At 35.9% G+C, this 13,108-nt stretch overlaps 1 protein-coding gene across 1 annotated transcript in view; it reads left to right on the forward strand.

Moving 5' to 3' along the window:
• Positions 1-498: 498 nt before the first annotated feature.
• Positions 499-13,108, forward strand: part of Atp2c1 (ATPase secretory pathway Ca2+ transporting 1) — a 134,525-nt gene continuing 121,915 nt past the window's right edge. Inside the window, exon 1 of the mRNA XM_005327001.5 lies at positions 499-820. Within this exon, the coding sequence (XP_005327058.2) occupies positions 713-820 (108 nt within the window). The 5' untranslated portion in view covers positions 499-712. The remainder of the gene's footprint in view (positions 821-13,108) is intronic.

Here is a 13,108-nt window from a genome sequence, read left to right on the forward strand (position 1 = left end):
GAATCTGTTTGCAGCTATTGTTCAATTAACGTAAAGTATCTGGTTACTGGGTATGTTGCATAATGTACCACAGTGCAAACCAAACATTCTCAGGACTGGTGCTGAGCTCCTTTAGTGAGCTAATTTGTTCATTTTTTTTTTCAGAAGTCCCTCAAAACAAAAGACTGAAATGAATCAACACTTTATAGTTGAGATACAGCTGAGGGTTGTCAGTGTGTGCTCATGATGATAAGAAATCTAGAAGGAAACTGGAAAAACCACACATCCTGCCCTCAAAAAAAAAAAAAAAACTAGAAATACTATCAGAAGAATTACAATCAAACCCCATGAGAGTCCTTGGGCATGGAAAGTCACCAGCTAGCTAATATTAACATAGCTTGCAACAGAACACTGGTTCTAGAAATAGGACAGTCATATCACTACTGCCAGGCAATTTGCATTCTGTGGACCAGCCTCTAAATTCCTCCTGGCTCCTGTTGCCCTTGGGCATCACATTTCTGGGTGCTTCTAGATGGTGTTCATGTTAAGCTGTCTAGATTCTCCAGGAACTCTACCCAAAAGAGAAAGAAACAAGGAGAACAGCTGCTTTCTTTTCAGGGAAGTGGCTGAACTACAAACAAATCTTCAGGCATCTGAGGAATTGTAAAGTTTCTAGATTTCATATGGTTGCTGACAGGGAGGAGTTGACAAGGACCCTCTGGATTTTCTCACCATGGATAATCTGTTGCCTCCATCAAGATTCTCCTATTTCAAAAAATATCCTTTCCACGCAATTAGGAAATACTTATCAATGCTGAGGAGCCAGAGAGCCGAAGATCAGGTATCATTTTGTTTATATTAACTTTAAAATTAATGCGTGCTTATTTTGGGGTGTGGCTTTTTCATAGCTTAGTGATCGAGTTTCTCCTCTTTGTAGGTTTATAGGCACAGGTCATATCCTGCTTATGGCTGTTCAGACTTGGCAATCAGAAGAGCAGGCAGGCTTGTGAGGATTTATTTGAACTTGGAACATTTGGATACCGAGATTAAGCTGAAATTCTGTAACGAAACCATATGCTTTGCTTCCTCTGGAATACCTAGGCTAAACTACTGTATCAGAGTTAAAATTTTGATTATTTGATCATTTTCCAGTGCCTCAAATACAAATTTTTAAACTATTAATATCCCAGAAAAGTAATTAACAGGACCTAGAAGTACACTTGTCTTCCTATATGTATTTGTGCCAATCAAAAACTATAATTTCTTATATGTGGGTATTTAAGCACTTAAAATTGTTTAAAATGTCTGATCACTTCTTGTTTAGAATCATTTATTCATTTTGCTTCCCAAAATGTATGTGATTCCATCCCTTACAATTTAGGATAAGGGCATTTCTAAAAAACTGTTTTTATACTTGTTCAGAATTGTTAGAAGAAATAACAATAGCTGACCCATTTAAATCTGGTGGTTCCTTTAGGAAGAAATGTGGCAGGGGAATACAAATGTACAGGACAAATTATCACCACACTGAAGACTGAAAGAGTCATTAAACTGCTTATCCGTTGTGCTTATAACTAGAACTGCAAAACTGTGCAAGGGATATTACCAGTGGCCTGTATTTGTCCTCCTTTGTGATATGAGATGACCCACTTAATAAAACACTTCCAGGAAATGAAAGCAAAGGCAGCAGGCAGAAAATCCTTTAATGACAGGTTTCCCAAAATGTCAATGCCTAATTTGGAAAATGAAAATCATTACTACTGTGTGAGAGGAAACTGCTTTTATGCCCCTACTTTAATGATTTTGCAAGGGCCGAAAAGTCGGACTCTTTTTATTAAGGGAGCTAGGCTGGGCCACTTTACCTCTTAGTCTTTCTCACACTTAATGAGAAAATCTTTTGATTCCCAGGTCTCAGCATGCACTTGGTTTTGAAGTGAAAATTCAGAGAACCTTGTGGTGATGCCCTGAGTTTTTGTTTGCCACACTAGCAATGTGCACAGGTTTCTTCAAGAAGGAGGAAAGGTGGCTGGATGGGGCTGAAGCTGTGGAGTGTAGATTAAGTGATTCCCTTCTTTTCTCAATATTATATGTTTTTAGAGATGCATCTTTGTTGCTTATATAGTTCTGTGGGTTTTAAAAAAAGTTTATTTTAAAAGTGCTACAAAATGCCCTCTAAAGAACATTAGGACTTAACATGGAAACCTCTCATTTGGAGTGAGTATGTGGTCCCCCTCCCATTTGGAATGACCTGGGAACAAGTATCAGGCTGTTTTTTTTTTTTTTCTCATTTGTTTTGTTTTTCTATATTTTTAAATTGGTCCACTATAGTTGTACATAATGGTGGGATTTGTTATGTATTCATACACATACACAAGAAAAATGATTTGATCAATATTAGGATGAATTCTTGCTATATAAGTTAATAGAGAAATAAAGAAAATAACATATTTGATTCCTTTCTAAAGTCAATTATATCTCTGCAAATCTAATGTCTTGCAGAATTAAGAGAAATTAGGTCAGAGTCAATTTGGGCTAAACTTGGAAACCTTGTTGGAAAGTTATAAAGGCTAATAGTGTCTTCAATTTTATGACCTGCATATTCATTGCCTCTGATCCTTACATTCCTGTAAAACAGTTTCTCATGAGAAAGGTAAGGGGATTGAGACTTGAAGGACTTAAGCATCTTGCCCAAGGTCACCCAGCGACAAAGTATCAAAGGAAGATAGGAGATTTTACCTGCAACTTTCAAGTTTATATATTTTACCATGCTCAATCCCTTAATAATCTAGTGATATTAACATATTAAGCCACTGCCCTTTCTCTTAGAAAGTTATTTCTAAGACTTTAGGTATTCACATACACCTGTCATAATCATGACCGTGTTTACTATCTGTATGATTAACTCCTTAATATTTTTCTATATTTAAACTTAAATTACTCATAATTAAACCTATTTGTTTAGAAAAATTTATTACTGTAAGTATAATGTCATTTGTCATAAATATAAGAATAAATGTAATAAAACAAAATAATATAAAATTCTAATTAGATACTATTACCTATAAAATCTTTGAGCATAAAAATCTGATCATTTGTTAAAAAGGAAGATTAGATTTTAAGAGTGGTATATAGGGCTGGGGTGTAGCTCAGGGCTAGTGCATGCTTAGTATATGTGAGGCCCTATGTTTGGTCCCCAGCACCTCCCTCCCCCCACCCTGAGAAAGAGAAGCCTTTAGAGCTTTCTTGGTAGCCAGCTAAGAAGCTCTCCTGAATGAGGATGGAAGGGAATTCAAAGGCAGACAATTTTCACAACCCCATTGAGTGCTTGTTACTGATTGCAGGTTTCTGTAAGCTACCTAAAATCTTCTCCTACACCCCACTTAGCACTATTAGGTACCAAAAGTGCTGTATTCCACACACTTGGAGAATATTATCCCAGACACACCATCTGCTTCTTCACCTGTATGCATTCAAATGCACTCCTCCTCCTAGGCTAGAATTCTCTTCTCTATTTATGATTTGCCCACCTGGAGATGTCCTCTAAATCCTTCAAGATATAGATTACATGAGTTTAATGAAAAAGCTTTCTCTGGTTCTGCTGGAAAGAGTGAAGTACAGCCCTTCCTTTTTCAAGTCATTTTGTTTGCTTCAAATAAGCCCCCTTATTATAATCTGGTATATCATCTGGTTACATGTGAACATACATGTATCCATCCATGCATGCATGAATGACACTGACTGGTATCTTGTTTTTATTCCCTCAGTGTCACCTAGGAGCCTTGAAAAGGCTGGTAAAGAGGGATCTGTACCAAGTGCAGAGGGTGCATAGTGGATTGCCTTTGACACATTTTTCTTGCCTTTGCCTACTTCTTGACTAGGCCAAGAGAGTCCACAAGTCATGGTCATTGTTATATTCACCTGCTCCTCATCCACAAACCTGTTCCTTCTTAGGTTCCTCTTATCAATCAACACAAAATCTTAAACCAGAAAACTAGGAGTCACCTTGATACTTCCCTTTCTCTCTCACTCCTCCCTCTCCCAATACTTTCATAAAACTTGTCAATTTTACTTCTGAAATAATTATTGACTTCTCCATCTTCACCTTACAGACCCTGTGACACCATGCTCTCTTGCTTGGATTACAATAGCAATCCAATTCATGTACCTCATTCAATCTTTTTTTTTGGGCGGGCGGTTTCCAGGAATTGAACTCAGGGGCACTCAACCGACTGAGCCAGAACCCAGCCCTATTTTGTATTTTATTTAGAGTCAGGGTCTCACTGAGTTGCTTGGTGCTTCACTTTTTCTGAGGCTGGCTTTAAACTTCCTATCCTCCTGCCTCAGCTTCTCAAGCTGCTGGGATTACAGGCATTTGCCACCAAGCCTGGCCCTCATTCAATCTTGTTACCCTTCAATTCATGTTCCTTATAGCAGTCAGAATTCTCTCAAATGAAAATCTTATTTCATTCCAATGCAGGGAGGGAACATGATTCTTTTCATTTGCTATGTTAGCCCCCATCCCAAGTATAAATCTGGCACATGGGAAATATATTTACGTAATTTATGATTGAAGAGGACTTCATAATTATTAGAGAAAGTGTGGGGTTAGGGATTTTCAAGGAGCTAAGATGCTCTCAGGCAGAGAAAGGTTGTTAAACTTAGTAAGCAGAGGTGTGTGAGATCTAGAGAAATTTATTTTTAAAATTAATTAATTTATAGTGTGAATTGAACCCAGGGGTGTTCTATCACTGAGCTATATTTCCCAATCCTTTTTATTTTTTATTTTTGAGACTGAGTCTCACTAAGTTGCTGAGGTTGGCCTGGAACTTGGTATCCTCCTGCCTCAGTCTCCTAAGTCACTGGGATTCTAGGCAAACACCACCATGCATAGCTAGAGAAATTTATTTTTGAGATGTGGAACTTGGTTCAGAGGCTCAGAGATGTGCTCAAGTTTGCACAGTTTATTTGTGTCAGTGCTGGGATTAGAATTTGCTTCCCTTGACTCCTAGTTCAGTGCTCCTCCTAATATGTATTGGAGTCCCTGAGCAGAGCTATAGAAAAGGGTCACGTGCTAGCAAGCAAAGACAAAATGACTCTACTGGCTGGGTCCAGAGAGTAGGTGATGCTTCAGGTCAACTTATAAACACAATTAATCTCCTCTGATAAAAAGCTGAGACATAGAACAACCTGCTTTTGAGGCTTGTCTTTCAACTTGTACTGTACTTCAGCAGCCTTACCAATCCAAATCTCTCCCTCTACATGTCCCTGTAAGAGGAAAGCAGAGGAGGGGTCAGAAACACAGGCCACTTAATTTAATAGAGAAGAATTCAAGATGATCAGTGCTAATAGTGCCTTGCTCTCTTAAATAGAAAGACTTCTTTCTGAGTAACAAATGCCTTTTAAGAGTTAACTTGACAAGTTTTGCCTATTTAACAGTGAAACAATAAAATGAGGAGAGCGAGCTCCTCATTTTAAGGGGACATGCACCATAGCTACATTTTAATTATAGAGCAGAATCAAATTTTGTTTTGAAGATTGTTCTGAAGTTTCTCTTCAATGAAGCTTGAGAAAATGTTTCTAATATAAACAGGATCACTGGATTTTTATTTCCTGCTTTGTTTCTTAGAGAATACTAACCAAAGTTGGGATGTTAAATAAATATTTGAATTTAATTTGAACTTTAGAAACGTAGTTCTTCATTCTTGTTCTTATCTTATCCCTGATCTGAATAACACTATAAAACCAAGGACACTATAAACCATACCCCTCCCTCAAAAAAACCTGTGTTGAAACTTGGAATGCTATTAAAATGGTTAGAGGTTACTAATGGAGGCTCTGCCTGACTAGGTAAAATTATATACATTCCACTAGAGGTTGGCCTAGTGGAATGTATATAATTTTAGTATTAAGAGTTTTTAGCTCCTTAAGGTAAATTAGTTGGTTATAGATTGAGAGTATATTGAAGTTATTTAATTTTAAGTCTTTAAAAAAAAGGTTAAGAGATCTGGGGATCTAGCTCAGTGGTAGAGTCCTTGCCTAGCTTACATGAGGCCCAACATTACCAGGATTGTAGAAAGAAATAATAATAATCATAATCAGTCCGTTTGAATGACATCTGAGGGGAAACCAAAAGTGTTTTCCCTGTGTCCTTGTGCCTGGGTAGAGAAAAAGCTTTAATTTTTCAGGAGTGGGAGTAAAAGATTATCTTTGTAGAATTTAAGATAGAGTAGAGATTTTACACCACCTTTGTAGATGAATTTCTGTAATTATATATAGGTAACATTGACAGTTAAATTGCTGTGATAATATGAAGCTGAACCTTAATATTTCTCACTATTAAATATGACATTAAAAGTTGAACTATTTTATCATGGTAATTATAAGACTCCTCTACCTGAAAGGTGGGTGGAAAGCTATATATTTACTAAAAAAAGTTACCAATGGCTTTCCCCATAACCTAGAAAGTGCCTAAGAGTTATAATTGAGAACTTGCATGAAGATTAATGGCCTTTGGTCACCATCACTCAACCTCATGACTTTCCCTATCCTTTCTAAGAAATTGGCACTGCCACCATCCATTCTGTTATTCAGACAGCAAATTCTCCTGTTTTATTTATCCTGGTAGCAGTTCTGCCCCATTTGTGGGGCTATTTGATTCCCAATAGGTTTCACATGACTAGTAAAGTGTCTGTCAGATAGGAGGCACTGAATGCACGTTTGTAGAATGGATGAATGGGAGGCAGGGAAGGGGTGTAATGAATTCTATCCTGAGATAGTGAGAGAAGTGTTTGAAAGAATCCTGGATGTTAGGAATCTATGAGGAGGAGACTCAAGATATGTGTATGTTTGGTTTTTTTCCTTCTTTTTTTTTTGTGGCACTGGAGATTAAACACAGGGGTGTTCTACCACTGAGTTGCTTCTCCAGCATTTTTAATTTTGGTATAAGGTCTTACTAAGTTGCCAAGATTGGCCTTGAACTTGCAATCCTCCTAACTCAGGCTATGTGTATGTTTTATAAGAATTGTAGGGCTAACTTGTGAATAAAGATAAGAATACATTTTGGGAGGTTCCAGAGGAGATAATCATGACTGATGGAGATAATTTCATTGTGGGATTGTGATATAATAATGAAAATGGATTTTCTATAAATGAGAGGTAAAGAAAGGAAAAAGGGATGATCTTTTACAGAGTGCAGGGGCATGTGACCCCCTTCTTGGAAAATGTTGTACCATATGGTTTCTGCATCATCAAACAGAAGATTGAATATTTACTAGCCTGAAGATTCTAATCCAGTAGGCAGATGCACAGTTCAGATATCTTTGGAAAAAAGAAAGGGTACTGATGGATCAGTTAGAATTCCTCTGTTTTATTTGGTTAGTATGTAATGAGCATGTTGCTCTGGAGTCTAATACCAAAGAATTCAGAATCAAATGTCTTAGGAAATTCAGATGGCATTTAATCCACTAGCAAGGAAAGGAAACATAGCTACATCCAGCAAAGACCTCAGGTGAAAGGCTCAGGTACCAGTGATTAGATTTTCTGAGCCTAATTGACCATTGAACTACTTCTATGTGGGGCTTTTTGATTCCCAATAGGTTTATAGGTTTTATAGCCCCTTCCAGTATAAGGATAAATAACTAAGCCTACTTACATGGTCACTAATGGATAGGACACTAGAAAATCACAGGTGATTTTGTGCCATTTTAACCACTGTGGGGTTTTTCCTTAATATAGAGCCTCTTGTACCTTCAAATCTTTTTCCTGCAGTTTATGCTTCCAATTTGCTATTTATTATGGAAACTTCTGATCGTGCTCCATCCTTCTTGTCCATACATCAATGCTGTGAAGTGTCACACATGCCTGAGAGACACCTGGACCTTTTGTTGACTTCTGAGATATTTCTAATCCTGTCATCTGTTTTTACATTTTCCTAATCTACTATGCTCAAATACCTTTGAAGCATAGGAGTCAGTAAATGGATGAACACCAGAACTGTTATTCTGACTTTGAAGTAGCACATAAACTCGAGTGCAACCCCATATTTTGTGTGTGAACAGCCTGTAGCTTTTAATGAAAATCCCTAAATTTGTGTGTTAGTTAACTTTACATTATGGGGACAAAATACCTGAGATAAACAACTTTAAAAAAGGAAAAGCTTGTATGGCCTACAGTTTTGGAGGTTTCAATCCGTAGTTTGTTGGCCCATTGTCTTTGGGGCTATGAAAAGACTGTACAGCATGGCAGAGGCAGGAGGCAGAGGAAGCTGCTCACCTTGTGGTAGCTGGGAAGCAAATAGGAAGAGGAGGGTCTGGGTCCCAATGTACCCCTCCAGGATACCCCCCAATGACCCTAGGACCCCTTTTCTAAAAGTTCTACTGCTCTCTGATAACATCAGGGGATGAGGACCAAGCCTTGAACAGAGCAGCCTTTGGGGGACATTCAGGATCCAAAGTATATCAATTTTATTATCCCATTCCACTTCTTAGTTTGTCTACAACACTTTGTTAATTTTTGTTCAAAATGAAAGATGACATATTTTCACACCTTGTACAGATAGTTCCATGTCTTGACAGAAAAAGAAATGAACTTCCTACATATGTTGTACTTACTGCTTAAAATTTTCTGTGAAGAGAGTAGGAAAAATGTTAGAATTAGTAGCATATTAGAAGGCTATTTCAGGAAATAGAACTGAATTGTACATTCTAGAATAAGGAATTTTAAATTTTTATTAAAATGCCTATGTGCCAGGTACTTGAACAGGTACTTTAGATATATTGTCATTTAATTCTCATGATAACACAACAAAATGGGTAGTATTATCCTTATTTTATGGATTAGAGAACTGAGGTTTGTATGAGAGAAATAATTCAAATGAGCTAATTGTGTCCTAAACCACCCTCACAGATTCATCCAGAAATAATGATTTACCAGATATGTGGCCTTCCCTTAGTCCAGTGAAATTGGCACAAAATATTAAACACAGAATTATAAATATTAAATTTTATACAAAGAATATTTATTTAGAATAAGAATAAGAATCACAAAATTACAAATTTGAATAACAAATACCACAGCCTTACAAAATTTAGAAAATAAAAGTGTTTTTAATCAATTAACTGATATACCCTAAAATGTTTTGTTCCTACATTTTTAGTTTATAAGGTTTTTAATTACCTCCTCAAATGCAAATGATTTTCTAGTATTCTCCAAAGAGATTACAGAAATGCACACAATCCTCTAACATATTTCATGTATATTTGTCTTTTATTAGAATCTAGAAAAGATATAAACTGCTTCTCCTTTACTACCTACTATGTGGTACTGTTATTGCTGGGCAACATGGGGACACATTTATGCCAAAATTTCAGCACAGTGATTTATTGTACATAATAGTCATTGGATGTCATTGCTTCACCAGGGCAGTTAGCAATGCTTAACCATAGACAGACACTACTGCAAACCATTCTTATGTACTCCACTAAATCCACAGGAAATCTAAACACATCCCCATCTCAAGTTCCTCTGAGCCACATCCGGAATACAGTCATGGCCACTTCCATGCTACCTGAGAGGAGAATTGTGATAGAGGGAAAGTTGGCAAAAAGAATACTCTAAAATCAATTGCAGTTGAGATGTTTTCAGCAAATTTTACCAAAACATAAGACCATCAGAACTTGGTTACAGTCTCTCAGTATTTGCCTTATGACAAATACTGCAAACATTGTGAAATCTAGAAAATAAGTGGTTTTTTTAATCAATTACCTGATGAATTCTAAAATGTTTCATTACTACATTTTAGAAAAGACTATAGAGGCCTCTGCAAGTGAGGAGACCTGAAATTTAACCTTTGTTGACTTCTAAGAAAACCTAGCCCTAGAGGAAGGGTATAACAGAAAAATGGTATCATACTACAATATATAAGAGTGCTTCAAAAAGATGTTATATGAGGTCCTATTTGAGCAGCTTCAGCTCCCAACCTAACTGAATGAAACAGAGAACGTTTTTTCAGTGTGTTTTGTAAACAGAATGATGGAGATAGAGCTGTTTTGGTACCCCTACACCTCAAGGGACCCTGACTCCTCTGCCCATATTTATCTTCAAAAAAAGAATTAATGTTTGCAAAGGGATTATTTGCAAACACAAATAGACCTCAATTCTCCTATATTACTCTAATTAATATTAAATGCACCATTTACTATCCTTACAAGCGGGTCAGTTAACACAGAGAGAGAAAAAAAGAGTTATTGCTGTCAAAGACCACGAGTTAAAAATTATAATAGCATTAAAGAAAGTATTTAAAAATTCATTAAGATGTAATCAAGCTTTTGCCAACGCATCTGTTATTTGCAATTATAACAGTTACCATAACTTGTTTGATATTCTGAAAAAAGTCACCTTTGCATTTGCTTTTCCATATATATATATATATATATATATATATATATATATATGCATTTGCTTTTCCATATATATCATACACGCACACACACACACACACACACACACATATATGTAATTTATTTATTTATTTAGTTGTCCATGAACTTTATTTATTTATATGTGGTACTGAGAATCAAACCCAATGTCTCATACATGTTAGGCAAGCACTCTACTACTGAGCTACTTTCTTGCTGAGTTTTGGTCTTGGTAGTGTATTCAAATGCCCAGCTATTTCACATATTTTCCTCTTAGCAGAAATTCTTCCAACCTCTTCCTTATAACTTTGGCCCATACTACAATATTAAAACCATTGAACTAGGCCATGGCTTATAAATACATTTCTAAATAAAGCAAATTGTACAAATGTTGCAGTCTTTGAATGTTTCAGTAATGAATACATAAGTTTACAAATTGTTTATGATTGAAAAGTATGAATAATGTAAAGCCCTTTCATTAGTGTCAAAGACTTTCCATTTGCCCTGTCCCCAACATAACATTTGTAAATAATGTACTTTAGAAAAATGTTTATAGCCTCCCAAATGTTACACAGCTTTAAAAATTTTTCTTTTTTAAAATGAAACTATTTCTCTGAAGAAGACTTTGTTTCAAGAGAATGACATTTTCTATTTACTTTGTATAAGTCCCCCCCCTTTGCCCTTCTTTCATCTTACTGGTGCTACTAAAGCTTGATAACTTTGATCAAAGAAGCATTGTTGCAAAAGTCCTGACCTGGAATAAGAAAACAAAGACTGACTTCATAGCTGGGTTTACAACTATAGCTCCATTACCACTGAATTGCTGTCTAACTTGTGTGCGCATACTCGCCATACCATGGCTATGCTAATGTAATATCTAAGGGGGGAGAAATGTGGTCTTTTGTGATTTCAATACTTTTTTTTCCCTCACATTTGAAATTACTGATTTTAGTCCAATATGTGTCTACTCAAAGAAAATCAAAGCCCTATGTTATTTAAGAATGCTGGAGGAGGTTTAAAATATTGATAATAAACTCTTACTGTATTCTTTAAAATTAAAGGCTATGGGCTGGGGATGTGGCTCAAGCGGTAGCACGCTCACCTGGTTCGATCCTCAGCACCACATAAAAATAAAATAAAGATGTTGTGTCCACTGAAAACTAAAATATAAATATTAAAAAATTCTTAAAAAAAATTAAAGGCTATCTGCACTATCTATATGTATCTGTATCTATTTATATAGATATACACATACATAGATAGACACATTTTTTTTTTTTTTTGAGACAGGGCCTCACTAAATTGCTTAGGGCCTGCTGAGGCTGACCTCAAACTTGTGATCTTCTTGCCTCAGCCTCCCAAGTCACTGGGATTACAGATGTGTGCCACCACACCTGGATCAAAATATTTCTTGATTAAAGTTTTATGCTTCTTGTTAATCAGCTTGAGCATGCATTGGAATCACCTGAGGGACTAGTTAAAACAAGAATTACTGGATCCCAACTCCAGAGTTGCCAATTTAGTAGGGTTAGTGTGGGGCCCAAGAATTTGCATTTCTAATAGTTCCCAGGTGGCAGGGACCCCAATTTGAGAACTACAATGCTGATCACTTGATAATACACATTTTCAAAATCAAATTTGATAGGAGTTGCCATCCCTTCCCAGTAATACCATGTATGCCTTTAGAAGATCGAAAATCATGGTTAAGCCACAGGAATAGTAATGATTTACAGCTTCACAAGTTCTTAATGACTATTTTCAACCACAGTGGTCCCATGCCTAATGTTACATAATGCTTACTAGTGCAAGAAATAATCAAGTGATGTGTTTGTTGTAAAAATATGACCTAAAATATATTATCTATTTACTTACTTCATTTATAGCTGTTTACTGATTAAATTGATACAGCAACTGAGAATTTTAGTTGTTGATTTAAACTACGGAACATAAAAAGGATATAATAGCTGTTATGTTCTCTACTGTAATGTCCTCTATGTGATCTAAAGTCATTATGAGGTCTTAATATTTTAAAAAATCCCCTTGTCTTTACTCTAAAGTTAACATGTAAATATGATTATTAAGACTCACAACAACAACAATTTAACTGGAAAGATGAAATCAGTATTTCTACTGCTGCTTGGTGGCTTTTAGATCTAGGACATATGTTTAAAATGTATTCTGTTAATTTTTCAATAGTGCATGTTAATGAACATGTCTCAATTACCTATTGAATAATCTTTCTAAAGTGCCTGTCTGTGATTATTTATTCATAAGATTGCACTTCCATTTTAGCAGCACTTTTTGACTTTGAGAAGATAAACACAAGGAATTCTTGAATAGGCTTGAAGCATGAATTCCTCAGTAATGGTGTTTAAAGGTTAAATAAGAGCATGTGAATACATGTAGGCAATGACCAAAAATGACTTTATTAATATAGTCTTACGTGTCATCAAATGAGATATGGGGCAGATATCTTAGACTCAGGAATTAGTCTCTATTAAGGTTGTATGGGGCCACACTGAATTGAAAAAGGTAACAAATTAATGAAATATGATGAACTACAAAAGGTTAATTCAATCAACAGTGCTGACTCTTAAATATTCTGTAATATTTGCAGAATATTATAATATATTCTGCAATTGAAGTCAAGACAGATATTTGACTCTTGACTTTAATACTGAATAGTGACAAATTCTTTTTCAAATTTTTTAGTT

The sequence above is a fragment of the Ictidomys tridecemlineatus genome, chromosome 3 (assembly GCF_052094955.1).
Source record: "Ictidomys tridecemlineatus isolate mIctTri1 chromosome 3, mIctTri1.hap1, whole genome shotgun sequence".
In the NCBI taxonomy this organism is placed as follows: domain Eukaryota; kingdom Metazoa; phylum Chordata; class Mammalia; order Rodentia; family Sciuridae; genus Ictidomys; species Ictidomys tridecemlineatus.